The sequence below is a fragment of the Rhyacophila brunnea genome, unplaced genomic scaffold (assembly GCF_057557595.1).
Source record: "Rhyacophila brunnea isolate RB1 unplaced genomic scaffold, BYU_Rbru_1.0 scaffold_3, whole genome shotgun sequence".
NCBI classification, from domain to species: Eukaryota; Metazoa; Arthropoda; class Insecta; order Trichoptera; family Rhyacophilidae; genus Rhyacophila; species Rhyacophila brunnea.
The window spans coordinates 13,425,267-13,442,300 of NW_028232965.1; the positions used below are offsets into that span (position 1 = coordinate 13,425,267).

Sequence of the window (17,034 nt, forward strand, 5' to 3'; positions counted from 1 at the left end):
ATTTGGGGGTGCTGCGGTTGATTAAAAATAAAAATAAATATTTATTTGGATTATATTTTACTATTAACAGCAAAATTAAATATAAATAATTAATTATATTAATAATTAAAATAAAGAACTTTACATAAAGTGCTTGCAGATTTTGTTTTACAATGTTAATAAATTATTATAACTATATTTCTTTCCTCGCTGCGGCGCGCTTTCTCACGTGCGACGGCAGAAACGGAGAAATCTGAAATCGGACTGTCTACCCGGCAGTACGAAGCTGTGTGCAACGCTGCCCCCGCCCCTCCGTCGCCCACTCGAGAATATTCCATTCAAATTAGTACTGTGCAAAATCAAGTACGTACCGCGGCGTATGATAATATTATTATTGGACATTGGATGTATCGATGCGCGGTTGAGCTTATTATACACTTAATAATATTGATATTTTCATATAATATACATAAATTTATGTATTTTATAATATTACATTTGTCTCAATTTGCTTGGGGGTGCTGCAGTACCGCAGTGAATATGGACGAGCCGCCATTGTTTATAATTGTATTGATTTAATTACTAACAGTAGTGAGTAATCTATGTATGTGCGATTTGATTTTTTATATAGTTTTAATATATAGTGGTTTACATAATATATATAGTTTTAATATATGATTTATTTTAATATATATGTATAATATAATATGATGTATTATTAATTAGCAATGCAAAAATAATCATTTTTCAGGAACTGCTGACCAGGGCATGAACTCTGCATAAGTCATGCAGTAAACAATGATATGCATCTCCAGGTCATTCGCCTCAAGCTAGAATAGCATTTACTTTGTTTCAAATCGGTATAAAATACTCAGTAGAAGAAATCAACATGGTCATTCAGTTATCAAAGATTGAACCGTAAGGTTATCATTCCGCTTCATCCAATCGACCTCGTAATCTATCGGAATGTATTGCCGTGATATCCCTCATCTAAATTATAATCTGTAAACTTACCTGTAATAATTAAATTGATATTTATTTGGAAGGAGATAATAAAACCAGGGTTCATTTCATTCACGCACCGAATTCTGAGTAGTTATTCACTTGAGAGTCAAACCAACCTACCCTCCGGTTCCCTACCTTATCTCCTAACCAAATATATTAATATAATTATTTAATTTAATATATAGTTTTATAGTTTCAGTTCTCAGATGTTTCATTTTTAAACTAGTTTTTTTTTAATAAATACTTAATACACTCACTTTTTTTATTATAAGTTGAGATAAAAGTAAAAAAAATCTCTCGGGAGTAGAAAGCGATGTGTTAAAATTGGTAAACTTTAATTAATGTAGAGCAATGTTTTTCAACCGCCAGTCCGCAAATAGGACTGTTGTCCATTTTGAGATGCATATGTCAAAAATTACAAGAAAGCAAATTATCATTTAAAAAATAAATATACGTATATTATTATTTTTCTAATTCCCCTCTGGTGTTCAAACATAAAATACAAACATTGCCTGAGTTTTTAATATCACTAAAATCACTTAAATTATTGTCTGGATTTTCGACTGTCAACATATTTCGAGGAGAAGACTTTTTCGGCTATATCAGTAATAAAAATTAAATATACGTAAATGGTTGTCAATGCAGCGTTTCGTCTCTCCGAAACACTATTATTACTTAACAATTTATTTACAAATCGGTTTCTGATTAACAATATAATTTTCACGTTATTTATTTTTTGTATTCACAATCAAACTCTATATCTGTTATGTATATCACTTATAATGCAAGATTTAAGAACTAATAAACAATATAACATGTAAATAATAGTTTTTATTTTGCGATAGCGGTCTGTGAAATATTTTTCCTATTTTAACTGGTCCCCAGGTGTAAAGACGTTGGGAAACACTGACATAAAGTATATATCAATAATGATAGTATTTGTTTAAAGAGTAATTATTATGTAAAATTGACCTAACAAGTATAATTTAATACCTACGTTGCAATATATGTAAGTAATAACAAACTAAATAATTTTATATAATCTGCAGAAAAATGCTTTTGGTCGTTTGATTCCGTCGATATTTTGGAATAAAACTAGTAAGGAGTAATATACATTATAAAAATTGAATAATCTTACAATGGATGGATCTAAATTCTAAGTCATATGGGGATTTAAAAAAAAACAATTTAGTATTCAAAGCGATTTATATTGGCATTGTATAGGTGGATGTAAAATTTATTGAATTTTATATAAAATAAACAATATATTTTATGTTTAAGTATTATGTATTTATACATAAATCGTTTTCAAATATAAAACAATTATAAAATTAATATAAATCTGAATATTCTTCAATCCTTGGACATTTCCAAAGTGGTACGCAGGTTGGGTTATCGTCGCTCCATTTGACATAACCTTTCTTGCATTGGCACCCTTCATCCTTGCAACGCATCCTGCATGGAGAAAATTTTGGCATCCTACATGTTCCACCAGGACAAGGATTAGGACACTTGACTAATTTGGCATTCCGATCAAGACAACCTTAAAAATTACAAATTGTAGTAGAAGTTATTTAGCATAATTAGTGTATTTGGTAGTAGGAGTACTATTGAATGAATGGTAAAAGGATGTACACCACTATTATATTCAACGTGTGCTTCACCACTCAATACATATTTAATCATATAAGCATATACTGATACGATATGTACCTATGCTATAAGGAATTGGTGACTCATTAGTATTAGTTTTCGATTCTAAAACTTTATTGAATCTTTGGAAATTATTAATAACTAACACTAACCATGTAATTGTAGAAATGTGTCCAGAAGATGAAAATGATTTATTATTTTATCCTTTAACTCAAATTAAAGTTTTACTGTCATGTGATATTCATATTTTATAATAATTTTGAACATCATGACAGCATATTCGTTATATGAGTAGACTAGAATCTAAAACTCACATTTTGTTGGTTGGTTTTGGGTTACAAAAAAGTAAATAACTATCATGAATAATATCTTTAATATATATATTTATCTGATCCAGATACATTGTTCTAACCTACTTATATCTAGTTACTTACTTTAATTGGTAGTTGTTAAAAGACATATTTGTTTTGTTAGTTGGTTTGATTGAATTACATAATAATATACTATGTTAATATATTCTTCTTACGTATAGGGCACTGTTCTGGAAGTATGCAATTGTCGTCGTCATCTAAGACATAACCGTCTTTACAAAAACATCCAGATACACACTCGTCTGAAGTTTCAATAGGTTGATGTTTAGTTTTGCATGTTTTTGGAGTTGTTGGTCCACACACTTTGAAAATATAGTTTTTGCCTGAGCATTCCTCGTACACATCTACAAAAAGAAACATTTATTGATTTTTTAAGTAGTGTACTTTGCAAAGATATTAATATTTAGTTACAAATTATTATAAATCTGAGCTACTCAGCTCAGGCGCGCATACAAAAATGGTTCGGGGGAGTCTTTTGTAAAAAAAAATATCATAATGGGTTAATAATTTAAGATAGCCCATTAACAACCCCATTAACTGCCACATTTACCCGGCAACATAACCCATACCCAGGCACTCCGTAATATGAGTCTAGCTATAAACACCTGGCTTGCAGGTATAACTAAGGGTATTAATCTAATTCAATTTACATAAATAATTTTTATCTGTTTCTGGGGGGGGGGTCTTGATCCCATCATATATGCGCGCCTGATTTATCTGTTAATTATTGCAATAGTATATTTTTACCCCAGCACATAATACGTATCTACATAAGTGGCGAAGTGTGAAGGTAGGTTAGCAAGAGCCGACATAAGTAGTGCACACTAAACATTGTCAGTCAATTTGTTTTAATTGGACCAAGACTACAATTTGCAGATAGTGTTGGTTAGTTAAAAAAACAATTAAAATCTGTCTAAACCAAATCATAGTAGATAATAATCAAAATATAACAACACAAAGTTTTTCATTAATTGAGTCGTCAAAGCTTACCGCATTCATTTGGTGGGACGCATGTATTCATAGAATTGCGATGGAAACCTCGTTTACAATCACATCCCGTGACACATGCCTTAATGGTGCAAATTGGACTCCCAAGGTTAGAACATATTCTTTCCTCGCAAGCCATAACTCAGTCAGATAGCTCTTCATTGTCTCCGGGACATACCTCGTTGTCTAAAATATATCCAACGACAGATCCAAGTCCCAAATAAGTACCTATCTACCCATTAGCTGCCTGCGCGGTTCTTATTTCGCTATATTAGCCGGAAATCCTTAACCACGTCATTGTTATTTTATGTGTAGGGTTAAGTCCCGGCTTAGCCTGGATTTCTCGGAAAACAAGACCATGCCCTGGATCCAGGCTAACTCAACTGCGATATATAAGCCCAGAATAACTATAGAGGTCACCGACCCATTTTTTTCAAAATAGGTTTCTGACTAAATAAGAAAAACATTCAAAATCTGACCACGAGGGATATTACGTTTTAGGGAGGAAAGTCGTACGGTTAGGGAAAAAAACATCCTAACTCTCGAAGAAGTACAAATTCTACACGGATTTTGGGGAACATATTATGCTCATTTAATGATAAAAATGCTGTTACTAATTTTAAAAAAACTTCGCCAATTATCATATTTTTTGGATTTTTTGATACGAACTTGAATACGAACCCTCAAAATAATAATGTCATAGAAAATACAGTTTGATACTTTTGTAACTTAATATTAAAATAAACCTATTTCTTGAAAATACACTGACATAAATATAGTTGTAATTATTAATATGCACCCAGTAACTAGACCAATAGTGCACAACCGTTTTATTGGTTGGGCTTATAGGTAGGTATATTATCTATGTTTTAATTATTTACAGTCACAAAGTGTACATGCACCGCGGATAATTATGTATTATTTACCGATTCTAGATAATATAATAGTATTATTAACGTAAATACCGATAATTTTTAAAACTCACGTTTTGCATTTTCATCGTTATTTTTACTATTTCGAGGGCATATATCTCTACACTACAATATAATAATATATACTAATATATGTTGCAACATAGACGTCAAAAGCTATAACCAACGGATTAAAGCATGTTAGGTAACATTTTTCACCTAAAATCGTGCATATAATATAGATGGAAATTAAATTTAAACTTGAAGATAATCGAGAATCAGTATACCGGGCACAAAACCGTGAGAGATGCGATCAATCAGTTCAATTTCTAGATTATTATAGGGAAAATGTATTAATATGTAGGATCCCATCGATATAGTTTTTTGTCTATCGATAATCATTGGCATTGTCATTTATTATCGAAATATTAAAAGAAGTGCTTTACAAGAATCGGACTTGGGAGGGGGGCTAATTAGGGTGTTTGAAAACTGTAACTTACTTCCTTACTGTTTTCGACTAATAGTAGACAGTTAACATCATCAAAAAAAAAATACCGTTAAAACTCGTATTATGAATAAAGACTTGCATTCGAATTCATAGTTACTTAATATGTGAATTGGAAATTACTTTATTCGTTTACATATTAATACATAGAATTAATATGTACATATAAGAAGAAAAATCTTACCACAGTCTTTTGGGTGAATACAAATTCCATCAGCATTCCTAATAAAAGGTTTCTTGCAAACGCAGCCAGGGGTACAAATTGGTTTGCAGGCGTAGTTTTTACCATATGTATCGCAGTTCAACTGACACGAGTTGTTATCACACTCAGAGTAAATTTCGTTTACTCCGGTACAATTATTTTTTGGTGCTGTAATCACAATTAATAATTCGAATCATTTATTTACATGTAACTAGATTTATCTGTAAGTATATTAATATCCTATTGTATGGTATAAGACCTATAATACCAGGGTTGGCGAACGTTTTTACGTACGCGTGCCAAAATTTCTCAAATATTATTTTTAGATTGTCTAACGATGGCGAACAGTTTCTTAATGGGAAAAAAATAGTTTCTAAGAATTGTATTAAAGATGATGATGTTCTATATACCACACATACACAATGACATATAATGCTTTATCACTTTTTTCAATTACGCCATACATTGCGGTCGACCAATTTTGAATCTGTCTGCCAGAATTACTATTACTAGCTCCTTCAAGTTTTTGTTTCTTATTTGGTGCAGCCATTTTTTGTGGGTAGAAATGAAATTGTTTGTTAATGTATTAATTAGTTTGGTTCTTTACGAACACATTGGCACTAGAATTGATCCGATCAGATTAGGCATTCTCTCGCCTCGGTGGTATCAATCATTGTAAATTGATCAAAATCAGTGGCTCGCGGCGCGGCATCCCCAGCCACCTGATGAGGTTAGTGTTATAATATTATATGACAAGTTGACCTATGCAATTATATATTTACATTAAATATAATGCTGATTCTTGAAGTATATTTGCCTGCTATTTTTAATACAATGCGATCTGTCGTTTATTATTATTCTAGTATAGGTATTTTTCCTCTTTAAACGCGTGCCATAGATTTGCCACCACTGACATATATCATAAAGTGGTGGTGTATGAGTTTTTAGCGGGGGTTCACAACACTGTATGGTTAAAAAAATAACTAATGATTTTTTTTACTTCTATGAAATTATGAAATGGTTATCTGTCATCCCGAGTCGTGATACTGTCATCGCTTTTTGACATTTATGATCAGTATTGTCTGGAAAATCATCATGATAAGAGTCATGCTTGAAAAAAGCTACCAGATTATTCAAATTTATTTTGAAAATCAGTCGTCGGTTCGCGCAATTAACAGGCATTGTATTACCGCAAAATTGCGTTCAGCAAAGGAATGACATTTACTACGATGACATTAGCCGTCTATTTGACATTTATTGATTTAAGGGAATTTATATATAACGATTCTAATATGATGACATCGAATCTTATACATATTAGACATTTAATATACATATACTAGAATTTACTTACGGCAGTCTTCTGGAAAAATACATTCTTTAGCTGCGTTCAAGACAAATCCTTTCTTGCAAAAACATCCTTTAACGCAAACTGTGGGGCAACGAATTTTTTTACCCAAAGTGTCGCAAGTTGTAGGGCAAGCCGATCCACAATCATTGTATTCATAATTTTCACCGTTACAATTTATTGCTAAAATAAGAGATTGAACCATTTTATAACATAATATGCAATCCTGGAGACTGTTCTAGCAATGAAGCTGAAGCGAGTTATAATAAAAGTACAAACATGGAAAACTTCATACTCAGTTTGTTTAAAAAATAGTAGACCAAGAATCGCGTTATTGCTTCACTTTCACATATTTAGGGTCCATCTCTATAGAAGAATACGTTCTTAAACATCTTTGATGCAATCACCGTATCACTGAATCGATGAACGATTCTTTAGAAAGACGAAGAGAATGGTGATTTTCACATTTTTTTTTTTACTTTGAAGCAGATGAACCCGTCCCTGATCATTATTAAAGTAGACAGGTAGGTATATGGAATAAGTAGTACATATACATATATATTATGTTTTAATTGAATTAAAACATAATATCGTCCCTGTTCTGGCAGAACACACTGGAGAATACTAGTTTTGAGTATATTGACTTTGAAGTTGTTAAAATGTTTGAAATGGTCTATCATGTGAGTTTATTAAGTAATCGTAGAAAAGATGACTTTAAAATAAAGACTGTTTAATTATGAAGAAGGTTTTTAGACGGTAAAGTTTGAAATAAGGAACATTTTGGTATAACTAACTCAATATGTCAATTTTTCGAATTAGTGTCTTCTGCCAGAACAGTGACGATATATTTTGATGCCTATTTGATAGAGTGACCGTCTCTAAAACCGTGGGTTATAATACCAATGTTTTTAATATGTATCTACACTGTTTTTGATCAAATAAAGTATGTATAAACTTCACTTAGTAATTCTCATATGCTTCAATCGCCGAAGAAGGCAGTACTACGCACCTATGTGAGGTAGCTGCACGAATTTTGGCGTCATATACAACTCTACCTTACCATGCAGCATTGCCACAAGAACAAATTTATGCAGTGCAAGTCCATGACAAGAGACCTTCCGCTTGCCATATCCTCCGCTTGCGCGTGGCGTGGTGAAGCAATTAAGTAATATATATTATTATTTTTAAACATATTTCATTAACTTAAATGACTTACCACACTCAGATGGATGAATGCAAATCCCATTACTATCTCTGATGAAGGGCTCCTTGCAAATACAGCCGGGGTTGCATATTGGTTTGCAGAGGTAATTTTTACCATAGGTGTCGCAATTCAGTTGGCAGGAGTTATTTCCGCATTTAGAATATTCTTCGTTCACTCCAGTGCAGATATTATTTGCAGCTATTATGATAAATACATAGTATACGTTATTCTCTTCCCTTTAATAAAAGGAATAAATTCCCAAAATTTATCAAGAGGGTAGGTACCTACTCTCGAATAAATAAAGTTATTATGTAAATACTATTAATATTAGTATTGGTTTCCTAATCAGTTGAAACGTCTCGCTCAGTAGTCCCATGTCGTCTGCCTGACTGAGACATTAGGATCATAGAGAGAGTGGCAGGAATCTCTTGATCAGTGTGATAAAAATAATTGTTGAAATCTGACAGAATACAGAAGTACTAATCAGTTGAGTATCTACATGAGACACCGAATAAACACAGTAGCGCTCGAAATGGAAAAGTCTACGAACCGAAGCGCTAGACAATTTTATGAAGATATTGACATAAATATCATGTTTTATGTGTATTTTATAAAAATGAGTGTGCTTGATTTTTTGGTATATGGCATATCTAACTCAGATGGTCAAATTATTTTTTCCACGACACTAAGCGATAACAGTACCGATTTCACGAACCAGAACGGTACTCTTGTACAATTTGAGCCCTGAATCAGAGGTATTACGGTTGCTATTTGGGTACTCTTGGCGTATCCAGGGGACTAGAAAATACATACTAGTGTAAGTGGGGCTGTTTGGATTTTTAAAACATACTGTAATGTTATATTGTATAGGTACTTATAAAGAATTCTATATTGTTACTCATCGTTATTATATTTTAATCTTTTCATTAAAAGTTTATAATATTTCGGTTATAGAATATTTAAAATTATTAAGTTACTCATTTCGATAATGCAGAAATGTTAGAAAGCAGTAGTTCTTCAGCAATTCATAAAAAGGTAAAAAAATACCTAAAGGTGGACTTGACTGATTTATAAATCTAGCGACAATTATTTTTGTTTTCAGAGCAGAAACTTTCATAGTTAAATTGAAAGTATTATCTAAGAAAGAGTTAAATGAATATCAGAATTATTATAGCCGTCATTATAATCGAAGGTCATGGATTTAAATGCTGTGTAACAGGAAACGAATGGAAAAAGACATGAATCTTTTAAATATATTTAAGTTTATCTAAAAATTGGGAAAACTTACGACAATCTATAACAGGAATACACTCTCCATCTTGTCTCACGTATCCCGGTTTACAGTAGCAGCCTTTGCGACAAATTTTGGCATGCATACATGTTGGCTTTAGATTCTCACACGACGGGTCACAAGTACCGCAATCTTTCCACACTTCGTTTTCTCCACATTGACTATCTAAATAAAAGATTTAGACAAATTCAAAAATATTAAATAAAACTTTCTCTATACGGAAAGTCAAGCTGAAATGGTTGCTATAAAAAATTGATGATTAAATTATTTTTAATTATTTCGGGTTATAGATAAATGGGTGGTTCACAATAATTATGGATCAAGTCCAATTTTCATAAAAATCGATTTTTTGTTTCAGTGGCTAGATACGATAGAATGATGTCTATATTGTGTGTTTATATCACAATCATAGCTTTACAATTTTCCGTATAAATGGCAATACTAATATTGATAAAACATCAAATTAAATATGAATCGTGTCAATTTTGACAGTTCCTTCAGCAGTATAAAAAGTTATTTGAGAGTAAATTGCTAACATTAATAAATCCAGAATATACTTTATGTTTCGACTATTTATTTTAACTGATCCATGTACTATCAAAATATGGTAAGTATATACAGTGAAACCATTCCTGAATTTTACAATAGACCTTTTAACTTTAGGTCCAAATATCTCAGGATGTTGATGGATTTGATCCATAATTATTGTGAACCACCCAAATATGTATCAAATAATATGATACTACAATCGCCCTCATCTGTCAAAAATCACAAAAAATACATTCACTATTCAGTACTCACGTTGGTAAAGCGGTTATCTTCGAGTAAATACAAAGCCAAGGCTGGATAAAAGAATTCATATTGTTTTTCAATATGTATTTTATCCAGTACAAGGGGCCAATGGGTTTGGCTAATGGCTCACAACTGATCCGTAAAATAGTTTATTAACTGAACCTACCTCCACTCTATGGAGGTATATATGATTTGCTTAGCAGCAAAAATGATAATTTAGCTTTTCTGACAATCAATCAATACAATAATTTAATATTAAATAAATAAAAAATGCCGAGATATGCCGTTGAACTTGAATTTGTTATGAATTGATTATGCTATTTTATTTAAAAAAAGAACCCCCTCGAATTTTGCAAATAAATCAATACTGCAATCTGTCTACATTTTATAGCTAACACATCTTACACATGCGAAATGCGAAACACTGTTTTATTTAAGCAATGACGTGATTAATGTTGGTGATATTGTATTATTAGTGTTTACGTATTCTGCTATATTATATAAACCTACTGACAGTGTAGAGGAAAATATTTTATGTTTCATCGGAAGTAGCGATGCGTAATCTAGCAGAATGGTGCTTTCATTAAAGTAAACAAATTTGGAAGGTATGAACTAATATGTACTTTTAAAAAAATTTAAATGTCCGTTTGTTGTCAAAAAAAATATTCTACATGGTGCATTTATGTAATGTGATAAGTTTACAAACCACTAAATGATTTTTATGATGACATATGTATCTTGATCTCTAATTGGCATATATGATGATAATGATAATAATAACTAAAAAGCATAAGGGATCATAATATTAAAAAAATAATATATATTATGTACTATAACTTTATATCTTACCACAATCTTCTGGTAATACGCAGTCACCCTCTGAGTTTCTGAAATATCCTTCACTGCAATCGCATCCAGGATTGCATACTAGGAAATTACATGTTATATCTTGGCCAAGAGTAGCACAGGTTTCGCCACAAGGTGATAAGCAATCAGTGTAGACTTCGTTGTCTTTTGGGCACACGTTGTTTTCTTGAAATGATGAAATAAATTATAATATATGCATTTTTAAATATTTGAATTATTATACTTCAGTTAGAAATTAAATTATGTATAATTGCAGAAAAAGTTTTATTTACCTACTCTCTATACTATTGAACAAATCGAGTCTTTCAATTAATTTAAATTATATCTTATTCTTATGGAGTTGTATCTAATTTTCGATTTTTAAAGTTATACTTCTTTTGGCGCGTTTGGGAAAACAGATCAGAGTGTAATTTTGGCGTGTGATGGAAGTTGCGCGCGCCGATGCAACACAATTTATTATTATTTATTAAGGGCGGACGTGCTCAGCGTGGGTCAAAATGGAGATTTTTTTTCTATTTTCAAAGTATGATCCTGGACATACCTTAAACGTTGTAGATAATCTATTTATATAATTTTAAAGCCTTATTATCATTTATATTTATTTTAAACATTTGATGACTGCATAAAGTATTTTTATTACATAAAATAGTATTCTTTTAAACCTCTCGCTCTAATGTTTTAGAATATAGTCATATTTCAGTACATAAATGTGCAGTGGTGTTAAGATTTTTTACACTTATTAATTTTTAAACGCATTTATAAAATCATCAGTATAATTTATGTCGACATTATTATAGTGAAATATTTCCGATAAAAAAATATATTGATAATCTCTGTGATCCAAAATTTGACAAGAATTAGGCATTTTATTATTAAAAAAATGGGCAAGATTAACACATTTGAAGATAATTATAAAGATACTCATTACAAGCTATATCTTTTACCATTCAAGTGTGATAAAGATCTTGCGAATAATGATTGCTTTATAATAATTATTGACCTAAGAATAAGGTAGTGTTTTTTTGAAATACGCCATTTCTTTTGGCATTCCCCAGTGGTTAAGCTACAACATACGGCCGTAGCCATATTATTTCACTATAATAATGTCAACATAAATTTTACTAATGGTTTTATAAATGCATTTAAAAATTAATAAATGTAAAAAATCTTAACACCACTGCACATGGATGTACTGAAATACGACTATATTCCAAAACATTAGATCGACAGGTTTAAAAGAATACTATTTTATGTAATAAAAATACTTTATACAATCATCAAATGTTTAGTTTCTAATACAATATTTTAAAGATGTATTTTTAGTAGATTCGATTATCAACTTTACCTCAAAATGTGTTTTTATTAAATAATATTCATACCACACTGTGTTGGCTTGATACAGAGATTTCTAATACTTCTTATAAATCCCCATTTACAAACGCATCCCGGTTTACAATTAGGCGTACAAGAAAGTGTTTCACCAAAATTACTACAAGTTACTCGGCAGTTTTCATCAGCACAATCTGAAAGCTCTTCGTTTTGTCTGCATGTCAAATTATCTGAAAGCATAAGTTCAACAGCTATATACGTCAAAACACTAAGAAGAAGATTACGTGAAGAAAATAGATGACAAGTTATTGATTAGTATTTTTATAAAAAATGTAATAAAATAATGAACCATTTATATTTACCGCATTCTTTTGGAAGCACGCATTCTTTTTTTGAATTCAAAAGGTACCCTTTTTTACATACACATCCTGGATTACAGATTCCTCTGCATACTGTTTCAAACGTAGGTTTTATACATGTATTTCGGCAGCCGTTGTTCCCACATTCTGACCAAACTTCATTTTTCCGACATTTTTTTGATTCTGAAAAATAAATAAAAATATGTAAGTAGTTATATCTATATCCAAATAATATTTTACAATTTCAATTTATAGATTCGATACATTTTCAGATTAAAAAAATATAAACTGGAAAAAAATCTATTAGACTTAAGAATAGTGGAATAGTACTAAATAAACCAGTACTGGGTTGTTATTTTTTAAATATCCCAATCACTTATTACAATATTATAATACTTCATCAAATAGTACTTACCGCATTCGCTTGGAGAGACACATACATTTTTAGAGTTTCTTAAGAAACCCGGCTTACAATCGCAACCAGGATTGCAAACCAAAAAGTTACAGGTTATATTCTTTCCAAGAGTAGCACATGTTTCGCCACACGGAGAGACACAGTCTGAATAAGCTTCATTTTTTCCTGGACAGACGTTGTTATCTGTAATTTAAAATTATAAAATCAAATTCCCAGATTCGGGTTAATTACCTTACTACGTATATTAATTTACTGTGAATAGTTATGTTGATAATCTTGTAGAATAGTTATAATTGCAATATTTATTTATTTATTATATATTATATAAAAATACACAAATTAGAAAAATACCTAAAACATATCTATTATATAGGATTGTTGTTGACCGTTCTGAAGACAGGTTTATAGCCCAAAACAGCTGTAAACGTAAATGAGTCAGTTAAAGTAGAATAATTAATAAAAAATAGCTTCGCTTCAAAGCCATTATAATGTAATTCTACCACGTTAACGCTAGTTCAATTCATGCATATTACCTTGATTAAATCAATTTAAACATGATAACAATTTAGTCATCAGTCTATCAGTCAGTGTGTGTTTGCCTTTGGTGAGTATGCCGAAAGGCGAAACCCGGATTGCAAAAAACGACTCAAATAGAATAGTACAAAACCTAACTCCATTAGAATTTTGATAACAATCTGTTAATTTGAAAACATTGTAAGTATTGTGGGTATTAGGTATCATCTAAATCTACAAGAATAATATTTCTTCGTTAGTGTAATGGTAAGATCACTTGCTGTGTAAGCGAAAGATGTGTGTTCGAATCCCATTCGGTCAAAGGTTTGAGATTGTTCCTGATTGGTATATATGTTGAATGTGTACTTTATTTATTGAGTTTTATAATTGAGAATAACTACCGAAAGGATAGCACTTCAACATTATGTATACAGACATTTCATTATAAAGACCGAACGTAATAGTTCTTCAAACATAACTTTTTATAACAAAATAACTAGTTAATTAAACACAACATACTTACAACATTCTGATGGCTTTATGCATACACCATCTTTGTTTCTGATATAGAGTATGTTACAAACACAACCCGGTATGCAATCAGATTCGCACGCTGAGACTTTGCCATAATTCTCGCACGTCGTCTGGCATTTATTTGCACCACACTCAGAAAATTGCTCATTTTTTCCTATACACTTTTGTACAGCGGCTGAAAATGTAGGTAATGTATTTATTCAAAATAGTCATATTGTAAGAGGTAATTAATATTATACTGAATTTATTCACTGACTTACGAATTATGTTTTTTTAAGTTTTATCCCCGTGAGCAATTGAGAAATATTTTGTTGCAGCGTTTGCCGATTGTACTCGGTTTGGTTATGCAATAAGAGAATTTTTTAAGATTATACTAAAGCCTAAAACAAAAATAGGTACTAGGCTTCAAAATATAAATATAAAAAAACTCTTATACATTATTGGAGACATTATTAAATTTCGCCTAAAAGACACTCTCATAGCAAAGATTTTTTACACCAGATTTAGTCTCTTCATTAAATAATAATGATAAAGATCATAAAAAATATAAATTTCTTCAACCTATTTAAACCGGTACGTGCCCTTTTACAGTCTTATTAATTTGAGGAAGTGGGCTCAGAATATCACACTTATAATAGTTATGGTTTATGTATGCCGAGAGCATGTAATTTTCTTCCGTTTCCATGATTTTCATATAATAGGTATATCGACTATGCTATACTAAAAAAAGCATTACAAACAGTTCCCAACTAGATATATAATTCGAAAATGTTAAACCTCTCAAAAGCACCACTGTGCGCCATAAAAGTGGCACATGTTCCATCTGGGCCTATGGATATAACCATATATTTGATTTTCACAACATTAACAATATATTGTATAAAATATATATTGTGGAAAAATACATAATATGTGATATTTACGTTAATAGTATTAATGTAATTTAATGTCGAAATGAATGGATATATAATAATATGATCTACAAGGTGTTGATTTCTTATATCAATTCCATAATAAAATTAATATAATGAGTTTCTACTTACGACAATTCTCCGGAATAATACAGATTCCATCAGAATCTAAAACATGACCTGCTTTGCAAAAGCATCCTGGTGCACATTTTTTAGAACAATTTAATGTTAGGTGTCTATTGGCACATGTTTTAGGGCACGCTACACCACATTCTTGATATTCCATATTATCTCCATAGCACTTCTTAGCTAAAATATAAATTATATACACCAAAATTATATTAATTATATATAATATCGAATCTTGAATCAAAGAAATTCGAGTTCATATGCAGACGCATCTATTTTTCGTGACGGATGTGATCACGAGGAGTTTCTTCACGTGGTTGTTCGTGGAAGCATGAGACGTGGTCCTGCACCGACTGAAAATGCGCGATATTGCGCGGCCAGTATGTTCCGATGCTCTGCAATGACAGGTGGATTTAAGTAAGGTGTGAAAAAATTATTCTATACTATTCGCTAAAAAATCTTATACCGTGAAAGTAAGAAAATTCTAGTTTATGCGCTAAATGCGTTCCAGAGAGAGAAATAGAAAGAAGCATAATCCGTGCTGTATTGCTCTGCGTTACAGACTGATAACCAAGACAATTATAATGTAATGTACATAACTATAACATAATCAGAATAAAATTCCATAATTTCATGCCTAATCGTGTGTAAAAAAAATAATAAAATTATAAGATGCGTTTAGAATTTTAAATATCGTATGAATTTATGTAAATTAATTCACTTACGGCACAATCTTGGTTCAATGCATTCTGTATAGTTTTCTGCGTCGTTTCTTACTAATCCCTTTTTGCAAATACAGCTTGGACGACATAATCCCATACAATATAGACGTGCTCCTCCGACTGTATTGGCACAAGTTTTGCGGCAGGCATCACCGCATTTCGAAAACTCTTCACCAGGCCTAGAGCATTCAAATGGAGCTAGAATGGGAAATAATACATTACGAAAAAAAACTGAAGAGATGCGGCTTTGGACAAACATGGTTGGAAAAAATATTAGAGGAGGTCAATATCGATATTTATGACTGTAGTCACAGGAAGAAGAAAACAAAATCAGAGCCTTACTGGAGAAGATAGGAAGAAGGTTATGTCAAATTTATTAGAACTATTAGGTTATGAATATCAAATGAAACATATCATAATGAGTCATATGGAAACAGTTCGATTATAAAAACATAATAATGTACACATTGATAATAAGTACAAAAAATTACACCGAGTGAACTAAACATAACCTGTCTTAAGAATTATATTCTCAGCGTATGCAAGTGGAATGTACCAATATAATATATAACTATATCAATTTGTTTGATCGCAGTTATTGTTCTTTCAATTAGTATCATCAATACACGCTTGGGAAAATTGGTACTAGTACTTCTGATTTCTTAAATATTTATCAACACTATCAAAAATGGCAAAGTTCACGTCATAATATATTATGAAGGGAAAAACACGTAGACAAATAAAGATCATATCCAACTATTAAACATTCTGAAGAGAAAGTTAATTGGTTAAAACCACCAATTAGAAGTCTTAAAAATATCTTATGAATTTTCTCTATTAGTAAAAGGTACTTCAGCTGATACAGGGTATAAAAAATTGACTCACTGTCAATCATCTTTTGGATTACTCTACTATTTTCTTACATCAGTCATAATAGTTTAAGATTTTTAGATTAAAAAAAACGAGGCGTCTTCGGAATTGATTTTTTAAAGAATATTGACGAAATC

General features: G+C 31.1%; 1 protein-coding gene across 3 annotated transcripts in view; it reads right to left on the reverse strand.

Annotated features, from left to right (window-relative positions):
• LOC147067903 (zonadhesin-like) overlaps positions 1-17,034 on the reverse strand; it is a 32,935-nt gene that overhangs the window by 10,809 nt on the left and 5,092 nt on the right. Inside the window, exons 4-16 of one of the 3 annotated variants that reach the window (XM_085953113.1) lie at positions 16,031-16,225; positions 15,309-15,485; positions 14,255-14,440; positions 13,219-13,401; positions 12,807-12,986; positions 12,495-12,674; positions 11,098-11,280; positions 9,454-9,621; positions 8,178-8,363; positions 6,968-7,144; positions 5,596-5,781; positions 3,164-3,352; positions 2,172-2,527 (exon numbers count right to left, since the gene is read on the reverse strand). In XM_085953113.1, the coding sequence (XP_085809239.1) occupies positions 2,316-2,527; positions 3,164-3,352; positions 5,596-5,781; positions 6,968-7,144; positions 8,178-8,363; positions 9,454-9,621; positions 11,098-11,280; positions 12,495-12,674; positions 12,807-12,986; positions 13,219-13,401; positions 14,255-14,440; positions 15,309-15,485; positions 16,031-16,225 (2,402 nt within the window). In that variant the 3' untranslated portion in view covers positions 2,172-2,315. Of the gene's footprint in view, positions 1-2,171; positions 2,528-3,163; positions 3,353-5,595; positions 5,782-6,967; positions 7,145-8,177; positions 8,364-9,453; positions 9,622-11,097; positions 11,281-12,494; positions 12,675-12,806; positions 12,987-13,218; positions 13,402-14,254; positions 14,441-15,308; positions 15,486-16,030; positions 16,226-17,034 lie in introns of those variants that run through there. The other 2 variants (XM_085953111.1, XM_085953112.1) reach the window with 2 other exon arrangements.